The sequence below is a fragment of the Malus domestica genome, chromosome 10, assembly GCF_042453785.1.
Source record: "Malus domestica chromosome 10, GDT2T_hap1".
Classification (NCBI taxonomy): Eukaryota; Viridiplantae; Streptophyta; class Magnoliopsida; order Rosales; family Rosaceae; genus Malus; species Malus domestica.
The window spans coordinates 9081713-9099195 of record NC_091670.1 but is presented as its reverse complement, the minus strand read 5'-3'; the positions used below and the strand labels follow the sequence as shown (position 1 = coordinate 9099195).

Below are 17483 nucleotides of genomic sequence, written 5' to 3'. Positions count from 1 at the left end.
AGATTATGCCTATGGTTCTGCTTAGTATATCCGCGATGGGGGACCATACGCATTTTAGAGGTAATGATAATTAGTTGTACTTGGTACATTTCGATAGGCGATCATAATTTAGTTTAGATTTCGTTGAGTGGTTCGGAATCATATCCTGGTTTAGAATCCGTTGAGTGGTCTGGAATCCCTACTCTTGCTCATTTCCATAAGTTAGACTAGAACCCTGGATTCGAGTGAATAGGAATTACCCACAATAGACCTTGTGAATATAAATTAGAATTATCAAGTTATTACTTGGAATCCAGGCAGGGAATTATGTAGAATTCCTTTATTAAATTTTGTGCACTGATGTGTGATTTGGTTGACTGATTAACATAATTAAATGTTAATATCATGCCTCCTTGATTCATGGAATGGGTTACTTGAGGTGATTGTGGAATGATGTTGAATATGATTGTTATTAATATAATTAGATCAGTGATCAAGGCAACTAGAGGATACTATTGTGCTTTGTTGATTCTTTGATATATTACATGATATGAATTGCGATTTTATGTTGAAACATAATGATTTATATGATGGATGAAATACAAACCTTGATTGTCATGTGGGTTGTTATGCACTCACCCAGTAAAGATCACATGGCTACGGTAATGCGAATTTTGGCATATCTCAAGTCTGCACCTAGTAAATGAATACTTTATGGAAAACGTGGACATCTAAAGGTTGAGGGGTTTACAGATGCAGATTGGGCTGGCAATGTTACTAACAGGCGATCTACATCTGGGTATTTTACATTTGTTAGAGGTAATTTGGTTACATGGCGTAGTAAGAAGCAGAAAGTGGTGTCAAGGTCATCTGCAGAAGCTGAGTATAGAGGTATGGCCCACGGAATATGTGAACTTCTTTGGTTACGTAAACTTTTGAGATGTCTTGGTTTTGAACCAAATGATGTTATGAAGTTATATTGTGACAATAAATCTGCAAGGGAAATAGCTGATAATCCGGTACAACATGATCGAACAAAGCATGTGGAGGTTGATCGACACTTTATCAAGGAAAATCTTGAAAGGAAGATTGTGTCTATATAGATTGTGAGTTCAGGAGAGCAGTTGGTCGATGTTCTTACTCATGCAGTATCTAGTAAGGTTTTCCAAAACTCAATTATCAAGTTGGGTATGTATGATATGTATGCACCAACCTGAGGGGGAGTGTTGATTTGAGTCTTAATTGTAAATGTTATTGGAGTCCTATTTTAGGTAGGATTAGGATATGTAATCTTTAGGATTTAGTTTCCTTATTTATTTGTAATTACTTTCCTTGTAGGATAAGGTAAGGTATGTGTGCCTATATATTTGTAAACCCTAGATGATGAATAAAATAACAAAGTATTTTGATGCATTTCTTCTACTCAAATCCAACATGTTATGCTAATGGGTCACCTGTTTAAGTTGTTAACAATTTTTTCTTTTTTTTTTTTTTTTTAAATTTTGTAGAAGTAACTTAAACACAATTGCATATTTTTTTCTAAGTAATAGATTAACGGGTAGAAGTTAGAAACTAGAACATAACACTAGTTTGATAATATTTTGTGTATGAATCAATTACATCCTTTAGAAATTATTTAGCATGAGGGTTCAATGATGCTTCTCTTCGAACCCTTGGGCTCACACTTGCTAAACCATCGATCTCATATGATCATATCCCTTGGACCAAGGAGGTGCATATCATGATGAATTATAATGATCAGATCAAACGTTTACTGTTGCCAACCATACTGTTGATTGCAGTTTCCACCCATCATGTTTGAGCCTCGACCTGCTGCAGAGCCAAACATCAAATAACTCATAAATTTCAATTTTTATCTAATTGAACAAGAAATATAATGAAAATGGGAGTCCTACAGACTTGAGAATGGCCTGGATGCTTTCTTACGGTGTTCCGCATGTGCTTCCTGCTACCGGTTGAGCGGTGGCACTTCAGCTGTTAGGAGAACACGACGGTGGAACCGTGTGGTACAGAGCCACAAAGGATGATAATGGTGTTTCGGGTCCTAAGCTAGGTTTTTGTACAACCGCACGGAGGTAGCAGTTAGCTTGGAGGAGGAGGGGAGGAGTGACGGCAGGAGGAGTATGGTTTTGAGAAGGAAATAGGGATTAGTTTTTCTTTTAATGAAATTATATAAACAACCACACTAACGGGTCTTAACAGGTGTTAATGGGTTCGCGGGTGAACCTGAAATAACGAGTGATTAATAGGTTCATCCGTTAACAACCCGACCTGTTAAGCTTCCACCCAAATGTTGATTTTAACAGGTTGGGTCAGATCGTGTTAACGGGTCGGGTCCAAAATGCCACCTCTAATTGCGACAAGGTTGGATTGTGTCAATAGGATTTGTGTCGCAACTGTTAGAGTATGAGTGTGATTCTCACAGTTTAGTAATAATCATTGTTATTTCAGATTGGTATAAAGAGGTCTTAATGTGTTTATAAAAGTTAATTCAATTTTGGTTTAGATTGAAACTCTACTGTTGACTTGAGAATAGAACTCATACTTGTACAAGGATTTGGTCTTATATTCCTTGTAGGATTATTATAGGGTAATCCAGATTTTGTAGTATAAAAACCACAAGCCCCTGCTCTCACAAAAATACGCTCTTATTGTTCCAATTACCTATAACTTGGAGAGCATTTAGTTTTGCAGAGAGGAGAAGGTTGTGTGTAGAGGGTGTCTTGGTATGCGTCCATGTGACAGTTAAAAAAGATGGAAAAGTCGGATTGTACATGCAATGCCACGGCTTGGTGCTTTACGTGTCCTGCTGTATTCTTGAACCCAGTTCCTTTTGGCAACAAAATAGTTTTCAACTGCAGCAAAGGTTGTGATGTTCATGGTTATGACACCATCCGCGTGGCTCTTGCTTCAGTTGATCCTAGTCATGGTTGGACTGTCACCAATCATCACAACATTGGTCATTTGCTTTTCAACGATGACAGTCATTTCAGAATCCACTCGTGATTTGGCTTAATGGAATAGAACCATCTGTTGTCTTTTAACATCACACATGGGAAAGACTTCGTGAAGTAGTCTGGAGGTATGTGTTGCACATATCACTTCAATATTTGCATATGTAGAAAATATTTGATGTGTTGGTTGTGATTTAGTTGGTAAATTCTTGTGTTCTTGGCTAAGTATATTAACATAAAGCCTATGGTTAATCTTACATGTGGTATCAGAGCCATTGAATTTAACATCTAAATTCGATCAAAAATAAAAATTAAATAAATAAATAATAAAAAGGAGCAGCAAGATGTAATGGTAAATTAGCAGCGGTCGAGCTTAGTTTGTGAGAAAATATGTAGGGTTTGAATTGAGTTTGTTATGCATATCATGTTTGCCACAATACAGGTTTTGTCATATTTGCGGTAGATGCCAAACGAATGATGGCTACATGTTGAACTCAATTTGATAGAATTGATCTATTAAAGCTTGTACAGTTATTAATTTTTCTTCTGTGCGTTTGATTCCATGATGATGAATTTTTATAAGAATTAATCAAGGATTCATTGGGTGGTTATGGAATGTGAGTACATATGCTATTAATTTTGTTATCAATAATCCGTGGCTTTTTGTGGGTCTTATCGTTTTGAATTAATGAATCTGATTATAAAGATGTGCATAAAATATGCCTTGTACAGACCAAATATTAGTAAGATAAAAGAAAGATGAAATTTTGGTTTGACGACATTAAAAGTTTTTGTTTGTCTAAGAGATATTATTGTTCATGGTTTGTCTTTTTTCTATGAATTTGTGTTGATGGGATTCTGGCCATCGCTTTGGCGATGATTTTGGTTCGGCGCATCTGTAACAATGGCGATTTACTTCGATAATCTGCAATGGTATGAGGTCCATGGGAATTGGGAGTGATGGCAATCTGGATGGATGGATCTCGAGCATTGATAGATAATTTGTTTTGTTGATTTGGAACCGAGGAATTGCAATCAGGTTGACGAACACGGGTCCAATGATGCATTCAGGTAACTCAATTCACTGTTTCATGCATGATTAATCGTTCTCCTATATGCGTGATTATAGTACGATGAGTTGGAGTATAATGAATTAGGGCTTTTGCTATTTTGAGTATGCTTGTTTATATATATATATATATATATTGTGAAGGCATGATTAAACTCGAAATCCCTATAGATGCCAACTTGTGATTTATGTGAGATGTCTGGAATCATCCTTTGCTACATAAATAAATTAGTGTATGTCTAGATATACTCTTCTATTTTTCATTAAAGAGTCCATGCGTATGCATTGTTTCATGTATGAATCTCGATACATTTAAATTGCGGGGAGCTACACATGCATATCTTAGTGTCAATTCCTGATTTTCAATTGGTTTGATTTATATCAAGTTTGGGTTGGAATGGATTTGATTGCATATTATATGCAAGTAAGGAGGTATTATAAAGCGACAAAAATAAATGCATATATAAAGTGGATGCCAATTGCTTTGTGATTTATACATAATAGCATTTTTGAATGAAATCTGTATATATATGGAGATAGCATTTGTGCATAGACGTTGTAATTATGGGCATGCGGTTTTATCTATATCAAATAGAACTTGCATAAGTTTCTCTGCATATTGATGCATGCATGCATACAAGAAAATATATGAACAGATGAATATATAAGGTAGATGTTTTATTGACCACCTATAATGAGTCTTGTGACAATAAACTTTTAGCCATTTACAAAATATATATTCTATTATGAATCGGAAAGCAAATAATTATTTTGTCATCTTATTGGAAATTCATAAGATTAATGATATGCGGCTATCATTATTTTCTCCAAGGACTTGCTTACGAATCTATATATAATTGATGATGGTGTTGACAATGAATTAAAGGCATGAATATTTTTAATTTGGATTATTGTTGACTAATCCTATCATGTATATATCGATGAATGCTTATTGTATATGTATATTTGTGATTTCATGATGTATGCTTCCACTATTATATTTTGGTTGAAATCACAAATAGGGAGGAAGATGAACTTCGAGTTCTCCAGAAGAAATAGTGGTCTTAATTATCTCGTTTTAATCAAGACATATTGTTGTGATATATATCCAGACATTATCAAATTTTGGTTGATCTTGCTCGATGGATATTGAACTAGATATTGAACTAGTTAAGATCAAATTGAATGCAAAAATATTGTGCTTGCTATTCTGATTTTGATCATTGTTGAAACTGGTGATTTTGGGTTTATGTGAGATAAGTTTTTCTGAATGGATTGTGACTATCTTTTGATACATAGACTGTGTTGCATAATGGTTTAGGTGTACATGACTAAACTAAGATTATGCAATAAGTAAGGAATCGGGAACCAATTGGTTCATATCTCCGGTTTCTTTATCGGTTGTGCAGTATATTCTGCTTAAAAACCAGTTTATGGTTTTATTGAAGCAATTGTTTGAATTATTTGTGTTACTTAATTTTTTTAAGTAATGAGAAGGATCCTATTATGTTAGCATTCAAAAGGAGACGAATTTGGTTTCCATATGGATTCTGATTAGTCATTCATTGTATTGGAATGATTTTTAGTTAATATAGTTGCTATTAACTTGTACTTAACTTGGTTGTGTTGAGTATGGCCTAAATAAGTGGGAGCAAATTGGTTTGGTTTTGCTATAATGGTTTACATAATTACAAAGTGCAAATTAAGTATGTTGTAACTTTTGAGTTAATTCTGCGATGTAACAGAAAAGATTCTTAAGTTCAATACTTTAAAATGCTTAGGTAAGTTGTATGTGAGGTTAAGCTTTTGTTATCCAAAAGATTTGGTAATATGATAAAGTTGTTGATTGATATAATTGTGCTATTCATACAATTATGAATAATTTTAAGAGCTTACTGTCAAGAATGTTTGATATTTTTTATTTTGGGCAATGTGAGTGGGAGTAGACGTCTTGGTTTACTCTTGAGCTTAGATACATTGCTATGAACATGAACTGGACATTGTGATTTGTAAGTTAAATCTGTATTTTGTGTTGCAGAGGCAATTATAAATTCATTGTTTTGGTTTATGTAAGCTGGTTGTGTCTATGTACTAGTGTGTTGATGAATGACTTATGTGATCACCTTTATATTGAATTTAAGATGATTATTTACTGTTGTGAATCATACTCAAGTGGGAGAATGTTAGAGTATGAGTGTGATTCTCACAGTTTAGTAATAATCATTGTTATTTCAGATTGGTATAAAGAGGTCTTAATGTGTTTATAAGAGTTAATTCAATTTTGGTTTGGATTGAAACTCTACAGTTGGCTTGAGAATAGAACTCATACTTGTACAAGGATTTGGTTTTATATTCCTTGTAGGATTATTATAGGGTAATCCAGATTTTGTATTATAAAACCCACAAGCCCCTGCTCTCATAAAAATACGCTCTTATTGTTCCAATTACCTATAACTTGGAGAGCATTGAGTTTTGCAGAGAGGAGAAGGTTGTGTGTAGAGGGTGTCTTGGTATGCGTCCATGTGACAGTTAAAGAAGATGAAGAAGTCGGATTGTACACACAATGTCACGGCTTGGTGCTTTACGTGTCCTGCTGTATTCTTGAACCCAGTTCCTTTTGGCAACAAAGTAGTTTTCAACTGCAGCAAAGGTTGCGGTGTTCATGGTTATGACACCATCCGTGTGGCTCTTGCTTCAGCTGATCCTGGTCATGGTTGGACTGTCACCAATCATCACAACATTGGTCATTTGCTTTTCAACGATGACAGTCATCTCGGAATCCACTCGTCCTTTGGCTTAATGGAATAGCACCATCTGCTGTCTTTTAACAACACACATGGGAAAGACTTCGTGAAGCAGTCTGGAGGTATGTGTTGCACATATCACTTCAATATTTGCATATGTAGAACATATTTGATGTGTTGGTTGTGATTTAGTTGGTAAATTCTTGTGTTCTTGGCTAAGTATATTAACATAAAGCCTATGGTTAATCTTACAGCAACAACTTGAGTGTTGGATTTAAACTGGTTCTTAGTGTCGAAAATACAAATACAATACAACTAAAAAATCGTATGCGAAGGAATTTGCCTTGGCAAAAGGACTACCAGTGTGCTGTGTGAAATATTTTTTTGGGACATGACATCATTGGTGTAATGACTTCAATCTAGGCTTAATTATAAAATCTTAATTATTCCAAATGACACTTATACACCCAACCAACTCGATAACATAATATCATACATAATTTACCATTTGAAAAACTGTTATTGTAATTGTAACGGACCTCTCAGACATAAAAGACATTGGGGATGAGTTTCTCAGTAACGAACTTTCATGGCTTTCATATAGAGAAGTTGAAAGTACCCACCTACAGACAATCTTACGTTTGCCTTTTGGTAATGTGATCAGTTCCTAAGTGATACAAAACCCATAATATGTTTACAATGGACGATTTCATAGATTTGTACTTAAATAAGAAATAATTGTCTTTAGTGTCTCAATAGTCTAGCCAAGTATGAACAATTTTGTTCAAAAGAAAATTTAAAAGATTATACTTTAAAAAAAAAAAAAAAAAAAAAAGTTATCATCTTTATTTGATCTCTAGCCCTTCAATCAAACCTGAAAAATACAAATTACAAAACCATTAATAGAATGCTAAAATTAGTTTAACGTTCTGCCTCTAGTAAGTATTTGTTACAAACTTTTGACAATAACACTTGCTTCTATGCATGTGGATGTAGTTGAGGTTGTGACTCATTACTCACGCTAAGTCTTTAGTTGTGAGTAATCTGGAATCTATTGAACACCCAAGTATGAATATTACACAGTTAGATGGAAATCAAAATCAACTAACTTTTTAGACTAAATTATTATTCGATAAATAGAAAAAAGAAAATTACATAAATACATGCTATACTTGTACCTGTCTGCTTTCGCTTTCAAGTAGGCAAACTTGGAAACCAATGTTAATACCAGCAATATTCATTAAAGAAAAAGCATGAATTTGTGCTAAACTAATGTCAACAATTCATCTAAAAAAGAAAGCATGGATATGTCCTATATTCATATCAACAACTCATCAGAAAAAAAAAAAAAAAAAAATCATATGAATGGTAATTAGGTCTCTTGAACTATTGCATGTTCTTAAGTATGTGCCTATGAGAAGAACCAAAAACTAAATATACCTGATGCATTTACCTTGTGTCTCAATTGAGCATATGAAATACGACATGTTCTATGAAGGGACGTGTCTATGAGGGGCACCTCATTGGGAACGATTAGCCTTATTTGCCTCAAAACATTCTGTTTGATTCAGTTAAGATAAATTCCTATTAAAACTTTGTACTCATATGTTTTTTACCTTTACTTTCGGAAGACCCTGATACTTTATTAGTATTCCATTGCTCTGCAGTGACCCAAGGAGGAGTGATGGCTAAACGTTGTTCATCAGTCTCATACTTGTCATAGCATCTTTGCTTTACTCGACACTTTCAATCTCTCCATCTATTACCGACTGTACTGAAGCAATAAAGACTATATACGTCAGGAGCATATGTGTTATCCTACAACGATAGATAATAACAATTAATCAAATTAAGGAATCATGTCATGATTCATTCGATTTGGAGTTGAGAAATAATGTCAAAGATTTCATTCAAAACAGGTTAGGCTGCTGAATTTCTGTGTTTCTGCATCATACCTTTAGCTTTGAAAATTCACCAAAATATCAATTTAATTTCGATTTATATGAACAAGCTCTGAAATGCTCATTGGTATGTCTTGCTTCATCTCTCAAAAAATTAATTTACAAAAAGAAGTAAAGACTGGGTCATTTAGTCCCAAAAAATGCCACATACTCATAAATTTCTGCATAATACCAGATTTCTATATAGATCGGAAATATCAATCAAATGATAAAAGTTTGACAACCTGATAACGAATACTCGTGCAATATAATTACCTAATCATATTTGCTTACTCCTGCAGAAAAATTCTCCTCAGCTAGTTCATTCTTCTTAATCTGCATCAGAAATTAAATTCTTATTTACATTGTCGTCATCTTTCAAATTCTATCGTAAAATTAATATAACAGGATTCTAAGAATTTGCAGGCTTATTACTAGAGAAACAGCATGGAAATATCATCTTTCTAGGGTTGGTTAGATAATTCTAGTTGGAGATATCAAACTGCACTTCTCCTTTTCTTTTTTATTCCTTTATTAGCTTTTAGTTTGCGAGTCTGTTTTAGGGGAGGTGGGTAGAGGATTATGATTGCTGATATTCAGATGAGATTACAAATGTTTCCACTTTTCCTTAGGTCGAGCAGAGCCAATAAATTGAACGAGACAATTCTACCAAATTCATATGGATTATAACTCAAATTCATATATATAAGATAGAAATTAGAAATTCATATGAATATGAATATGAGGTATAACTCAAACTGAATATGGGATTACAAATAAAATTGAGTTTGCTGATGGGATTACAGATGGGATTGTGATTGCTGATATTCAGATGGGATTAAAAATGTGTCCTCATATAAATTAGAAAATTCATATCAAAATTCATCTCCTTGCAGAGCCAAAAATAAACTAACAGTCTATTGTTTATTTGACCAAAATTGAGTTGAATTGTCTCATTGAATTTGGTGGAACCCTAGACCATAATTAGAACAATTAGAAGAAAAAGAGAGCGAGAGAGCGTAGAAAGCCTTACGTACGAGAGAGGAAGAGAGAGTAGAAAACCTTATGAACACGTGGACTTATTGTGGATTACATCAGATTTAGGGCTAATTGAACATTGACAGTAGAAAGCCTTAGGTAGTTTTGTGGTCTACTCATGATGCAAGGGTAGAACTGTTATTCTTAGCATTGTCCACGTGTCATTTTCCTATTGGATATGGTTCATTTATGTTTCCACATGTGCATTGTGGATGTTGTTTTTATTTGGAGGGTGTACTATTCACACACCTCATTTTACTTCTCACATACCCCTTGATAATTTATGTTCGTTGATCTTCTTCAATTCTTCTGATCCGACGACTGAAAATTTAAAAGGTATGTGAGAAGTAAAATGGGATGTGTGGATATCACACCCCTTTATTTGGTAATGATTTTTTTCTTTTTAACAAATCATATCATATAAAACAAATAGAATTGCATAAACAAAACTGATCCTATTCTTTATTTAAACAAACTGTTGGGTGAAAACCCATTTTAGTGTCACATTGTTTAGCTCTTATTATTACACACAACTATAACAAAACATTAACTTCTTTTGCTCAATCAATGAGATAATTCAGCATCATTGCAACCTGTCGAGAGTCCATGTCGCAGCTTTGAGTAATGGAAAGGGATCCGGAGAGTCCATGTCGCAGTTTAAAAATCAAAATACTTAGTTGAAAACCAAATGTCTAATTAAACTAAAATTTTAGTATTAATTCTCATAGTTTCAACATGACCATCATACAGCAAAAGACATAGTGGTACAGGATAACAACGAAACCATTTCCCAAAGTAGAATACCAAGTCAAGTCAAATTCACACGGAAGCAATGAAATCTTTGACTTGGTTAATCAGCTGGTTAGACTCTGGTAATTCTGGAAACACATAAAATGCATGCACCATGTTTGGATACTCGATTAGCTTCGCCTCCTTCCCCGATTTCTTCAACCACTGGTAGTACCTCCTCTGCCTGTCTAGTAGCGGATCCAATCCCCCAGTGAATACAATCGTATTCGGATACTCCAGACCCGATATGTCCACCGCGTTCGGCCCACTCACGTTCGCCGCCTCGTGGTCCCGGTTCGACCCGTCAGGCAAAAACACCTTCCACAGCCAGTCCGTTCGGCCCACCGATACCAGAGGAGCTCCGCGTAGCCGGATTTCAGACTCAACCCGCTCCTCTCCCCCGAAAAACGGCTGTATCGATATCAACCCCACAGGTTTCACGACCCGCATTCGATCCTTCTCGCGGGCGGCCCGAACCGCCACGTGGTGGGCCACGTTGGCTCCCGCGCTGTCCCCGGCCAAGAAGATTCTGGATCTGTCTGCGTTTTTGGGGAGGACGTCATCATTTTGGTCGAGGAAGGTAAGGACGTCGAACCCGTCGTCGTATGGGGAAGGGTACCGGTGTTCGGGGCAGAGGCGGTAATTGACAGAGACGACAACAGCGGGGAATTTCCGAGCAAACTTGCGGCAAACGGCGTTGTATGCGAATGAGGCAGGGCTGAGGAAGGTGAATCCTCCGCCGTGGAAGAATACGATGACGGGTAGATCAGATGGAGTCGACAACGTGGACTGGGGGACGAAGAGGCGGAACCAGAGTTTGCGAGCGGGATCCACAGTGACGTCGGATGAGGTGACGCCTCTGACGGGAGCGGCAGGGGTGGCGGAGGACTTGAAGTCGAGGATGTTCATGAGACGACGATTGACGGTGCCGTCGGCGCGGCGGGCAGCGTCCGTTATTTTGGACAGAACGGACAACGACACCCGCGTCCTCCACGGCAGAGAAGTCCATGACGGTGCGGTCTTTTGAGTACTGGAGTCCAACGACGTCGTCATGGTGGGGAATCGAATCGCCGATAGAAAGTGGAACGAAACTCTGTCGGTGCGGCGGTTTTTCAACAGAAAATATAGACGAAGACTCGAGAGTGCAGCGAACAGGCCAACTAACTACTACCTAATAAAGCGGGGTTAGACTTATGGTCGAGGGAAGTTGATCTGTCTCTATAAGTCTTCAATTTTTGAAAATGATGGATAAACTAGTTGTCTTTTTTTAAAGTAAATAAATAAATAAAGCGGGGCCCACAGTTATTGTGCCGTTTTCACTATAGTTAGATCGTATGTCCACACCGAAATGGGACGGGATGGGTTTAGTTTCATAATAGATTAACAATAATTTAGTTTAAATTCATTTTTTAAGAGAATCAAATTTAAAATATCTCATTTACAAATAAAATAGAATACTACTAAATTGTAGTATTAAATGACTCTTCACTGTGAAGCTGACATTGGAAGATTGAGTATTGAATTGGAACATAAAAGATTGGTAGTATGGTTGAATTATCAAATGGCGATAGTCTTTGGAAGATGGAGATTGAGTATTGAATTGGACCCATAGAAGATATGGAAATGATTCGATCACGCAAAGCAAAATTGAAAAGACGGTGAGTCCTCAGCTACATTAATACGATGTTGATTGATGGGTTGGGGAGGTTCCTCAGGTTAGCATAGATATTTTACAATTACATTACGTGACAAATTGAACCATACACGTAACAATCATCTATTAGGAAAATTAATAAAAATGATTCGAAAATTTTAAGTTAACGATAAGAATAAAATAATTGATAAGGTGAATAGTATTATGATTGACTTTTTAATATAAAAATATGGTTTTTTGTTAAAGTGAACAGTACCGGGAGCTTTTCGTTAAAGTTCCCACATTTATTAGCCAAATATTGCCATCGAGACTACATTTTTGTTGTAAGGCCATCTCCAACCGATCCGATCAGAGAGCTAGAGGGCCGAAAATTGTTCGAAATGACACGAAAATCATCTCCAATAGAGGGCCAAGTCAAAGGGCTTGTGGGCCCCACTGAGCCAAAAAAGGAGAAAAGGGCCAACCGACTAGCCCAACCTAGCCAGTCGGCCAGAGGCTGTCCAAAATTTTGAATCCAACGATAGCTGACATCAGTTTTCGTTGGATTTGAAATTTTTTTTTTTTACCAAATTTTTTTGAAAAAAATTAAAAAAAAATCCCTTTTTTTTCCTATAAATACCTAAGTCATTCCTACACAATTTCTCAAATAATTTTCACCATTCCATACTATCTCACATCATTCTATTTCAATTCTTCACATTCTATTTTCTTACCTCTTTCAATAATCTTTCCTTCAATTTTTTCAATAATTTTCAAATGGCCACATCTGCAAGGAAAGGTAAAGCTTGGACCCAAAAAGAAGATGAAGCTCTTTGCAGAGCTTATAGATGGATCTCAGAATATAGTGTGAGGGGGACTTCACAAACAAGTGAAGGTGTTTGGACTCATGTGTCCAAAATACTATTAGTTCTACAAATGCACCACTCCACCGAATACCCGAAACCACGAGAGTTGTTCTTCAAGATGGAAGAAACATCTTCATCCAAGTTTGAATAAATGGCATCAAGCACTGTTAACAGCTACAAGTAGACATGAAATCGACGCCAATTACTATGATGAAGTAAGTATTTTCACAATTTATTTTAAATATTTAATTATATTACATTTAATTTCATAAATTAATTTCCTTTACTTTTTGCAATTATATTTTCTAGGTACGCCAAGCGGAGGAATTGTATATGGAGGACAACTCGAAACCCTTTCAGCATCACGGTTGTTGGGAAATTTGTAAATTGTGGGTGTTATTTGAAGATCCACCTCAACATAGAGTAGGTCCTACGCCGGTATTATGGAAATGCATCCTCAGTTGTATATGGGGATGAAAATGGATCTGCTACCATTCAAGAAATAAGGGTAGAAAATCCGTCTTCGGGTGAAGGTTCCATACCTAGGGCTATGGGACGAAACAAAGCCTGAAAATTGAAGGAAAAGGGCAAGGCAAATAATGATATCGCCTTTCAACAAGAAATGGTGGCCTCTTTGTGATTCATGGCGGAGCAAAATGTCATTGCCGTGAAAGAAAGGAACCGTAGGCATGAAGAACAAGCCAAACAAATACAAGAAGAGATGGACGATAGGAATATGCTAAGGAACATTTTGGATTACGCTCGAATGAGTAAGGCCTATTTTGATAGGAAAAAGAAGGAAATTATTGCCCGACGGCAGTTGTTTACCTCTGATTATACTCCTACAATGGCGGATGATGAAGATGATGATGATTATAGACTTTAAATTTAAGTTGTTGTAGTTTCTAAATTTTTAAGTTGTTGTAGTTTTTAAATTTAAGTTGTTGTAGTTTTAAAATTTAAGTTGTTGTAGTGTTTAAATTTAAATAATAAATTATGCTTGGCCCTATGGCTCTTTGGCCCCCTCGGTTAGATATAGTTTTTTTGTTACAGGGCTATATTTGGCCTATGGCCCTTTGGCCCCTCGGTTGGAGATTGTAAGAAATATGGTTCTGCCACGTGAGAGTGTGTTTATAACTGTAGACATCGAAATTTCGGTGAAATAAATGTTGACGAACATATTAAAGTTTCAACGTGCCGAGGCATACATGGCATGTGCCACGTGTCACACAAATTGTACACATAGCGTGTAACTCAACAAAAACGAACGAGTCATCAAGAATGACACATGTCAACACTTGACAGAAATGAATTATTTAGTTCTAATTTTCCATTCAAGACTAAGACTTGAAAAACTCTATAAATAGGAGGCCATTTCACTTCATTTCACTCACCAATTTACAAACCAACACATTCGCACACCACACATCCAAAATCCTTGAAGCTTTGAAACTCTAAAGCTCTCAAGCATCCAACCTCCCAAATTCCCAAGAATTCCGAAGAATCGAGAAAGCAAGATTCGATCTTCGCCAAAACCTTTGAAGAATCAATAAGCACCCCTACACGTGCCAGTTCTTCCTTCACCACAAATCAAATCCTTGAGGCCCTCGTTCATCCAAGATCAAGTCATAGTGACCCTTGGATTAACAATCATCATAAGAATCAACAAGCACCACTACACGTGCCAGTTCTTCCTTCTTCTTCTCCGGTGGTCCTCGCCGGAGCCGCCGTTGGCCGTCGTCTGTTACGTCGGAAACTAGAAAAACTTCAAACTTCAATATCTTCTTCAAAACTCAACCAAATTCCATGAATTTTATATGGATTCAAAGCTCTCAAAGAGTAGAATGCAACCATACCTATTTGGGGTCCTAAAACCGACGATAAGTTGTCAGAAAATCCTTCATAATTCTCGCTAAACTTGTAAACCCATAGCCGAGCTTATTTCGATGTCCAAAATACTCCAAAATTGTTCCAAAGTGCTAGGGAAGCTAGAAAAGTACCTTCTTAAGTCTCAAAACTAGGTAAATCCTTTGCGATCACGCCGGAAAAAATTAAACCCCTCGCTAGAGCTCGGGTATCTCGAGTTCTACATGTCTTCCCCTCAAACAAATGGTACGGCTAAACTCATGAGGTCAAGGGAAGTATGATGGTGTTGTCCTTAAGCTCGATCTGTGTGTGTGTGTGTGTGTGTGTGTGTGTGTGTGTGTGTGTGTGTGTGTGTGTTTGTGTGTGTGTGATGGTGTTTGAAGGTTAGGGGGTTTGATTGTACGGATGAGAGTGAGAGTTTGAGAAATAGGGAGAGGGATGGTGAGGTTGTACACGTGTGTGTGTGTGTGGATTGGCCAGTTTAAATGGCCTCAAGCCCTAATTGGGCTGCATGATTAAGGTTCATGCAATTGGGTCCAATCAAAAGAAACCAACCCAATTTCCTTATTCCTTCATAACATTTCCACCACGAACCCAATTCGGCCCTAACTCAAGTCGACACTCTCATGACGTCGAGTACAATTTGATCACATTAGCGGAAAAAATAATGTAAAACTATATACATACATCCATGTCACTAAGCCTCGATTGCATAATTGTCATTTCCACACATTCGAGAATAAAAATATATAATTATTCGGGACGGGTCGTCACAAAGGTACTCCCGCTTCGAGTTACATAAATCTTTCAAGGTCCCTCATACACAATTCATTCGGAACCATGGCAATGTGACTTACAACTCTCGTGAGTCCCTAAGAATCGACGCCATGAGTGGTTAGGAACAAACCACTCTAAAGATTGTGCATTAATGCTCAACATATGCCACATCGAAGAGTAGTAAAAGGAAATAACCTATGAACATGTAAAAGGTTCTGATGTATTTCATGCTTTCCAATATACTTACTTCTACTTAGAAGCAGTGGCGAAGGCAGTTAAGGACTACAGTAGTCCTAGGCCTACTCTCACTTAAAAAATAAGATTAGTCTAATACACCTATTTCTATTGCTTTGCAGCCTTTCTCAACAACTAAAACAAATTCAATCATTATCTATTTTTCATCTCATAGATACCATTCCAAAAATAAGTATATATTTTAAATGGTCATTTATTACAAAGAGTAGTGCTATCTGCATACATTTTTTTACCTTTAACACACTCTTATTAATTTATGTCATTCGATATTCAATTCATTCAATCAGACGATCGCAAATTGAGAGGGTGTATGGAAAGCAAAAAGAGGTGTGTGGATAGCACAACCCTCTCACAAATCAATAACATTAAATTAAAACCCATCATTCACTTTTAATTAAAATAAAATAGTCTTTCACTTATGCATGGGGAGAGTTTTTACCTTTTCTTATTGAATTTCATATATTTAGCCATTCTAAATCCCAAATTTATTGAATAAAGAACAAAAAGGTTTGTAATACTCTATTATTCAATATAAAACATTTGTTTCTATTCTATCCCACCTCTTACTTGAGTTTTAGGGTTTGCAAAGATTTTCGTACTTCTCTCTATTCAGTTTAATAATTATTTAAATACTATAGATGACATTATGCAACTGTTTCATTGCAATTCGTCAAGAATAATTTTAATTACTATGGATAGATAAAATTATCTATGCATATGTTAATTTTGACTACTTAATTATTTGGATAAATATTATGATGTTTTGCATTAGTAATTTTATAATCACTATTCGTTTTTTCTTCTTCTATACTTGTTTGAGGCCCCTCCTCACAAGAAATTTTGGCTCCGCCACTGCTTAGAAGCCTCTTTCCACTTTCAAGTCACCCATTTAGAGTTGAACCAACTTTGAACTTAAATGTTGGCTGGTCGAATGTTGAGCATTAACAATCTTGCATTTCCATGCGTTTTCATTGAAAGAACGAGTATACTAGCTTACGCTAAAAAAATATGGTTAAATAGGTTTTCCACATTCCATACCTTCAGTTTAAAGGCCCGTTTGTGATTCTAGTTTTTTATTTTTATTGCCCTAGAGATAGAGAGAAAGTGTGTGTGTGTGTGTGTGTGTGTGTGTGTGTGTGTGTGTGTACGATCCTTTATATTAAATTTGATTTTAACAGTGGCTAAATTTATAGTAGCATCTGTATGAGGTGAATATTCAAAAAACGGAGATGACAAAAAACAAAGACGGCGTTGGGGGGGGGGGTTGCAAAAGGTGCACCAACATGGCCCCAATTTCTGAGGGGTCCCCAAGGTTCATCCTCCTACATGTATTACATACGTAAGAGAGTCAAAGAGTGTATATGAATAGGATTCCTTCTTCCAACAAAATAGTAGGAAGAGAGAAAATAAGGGTGCGTATGGTGGGCAAGGCCAGCGAACAAGAGTGAAAGTAGATAAGGATGTGGTGAGGTTGGCATGAATAACCTACACCAAACACGGTGTGAGCAGTTTTGAGAGGCTCCAAAACAACCCACTTTTATCGAACCCTCAA

At 36.3% G+C, this 17483-nt stretch overlaps 1 protein-coding gene across 1 annotated transcript; it reads right to left on the bottom strand.

Moving 5' to 3' along the window:
* Window positions 1–10436: 10436 nt before the first annotated feature.
* LOC103445104 (probable carboxylesterase 18) lies at window positions 10437–11851 on the bottom strand. Its single transcript, XM_008384079.4, has one exon. The coding sequence runs from the start codon at window positions 11585–11587 to the stop codon at window positions 10565–10567; it is 1023 nt and encodes a 340-aa protein (XP_008382301.1). The 5' UTR covers window positions 11588–11851; the 3' UTR covers window positions 10437–10564.
* Between the last annotated feature and the right edge of the window lie 5632 nt (window positions 11852–17483).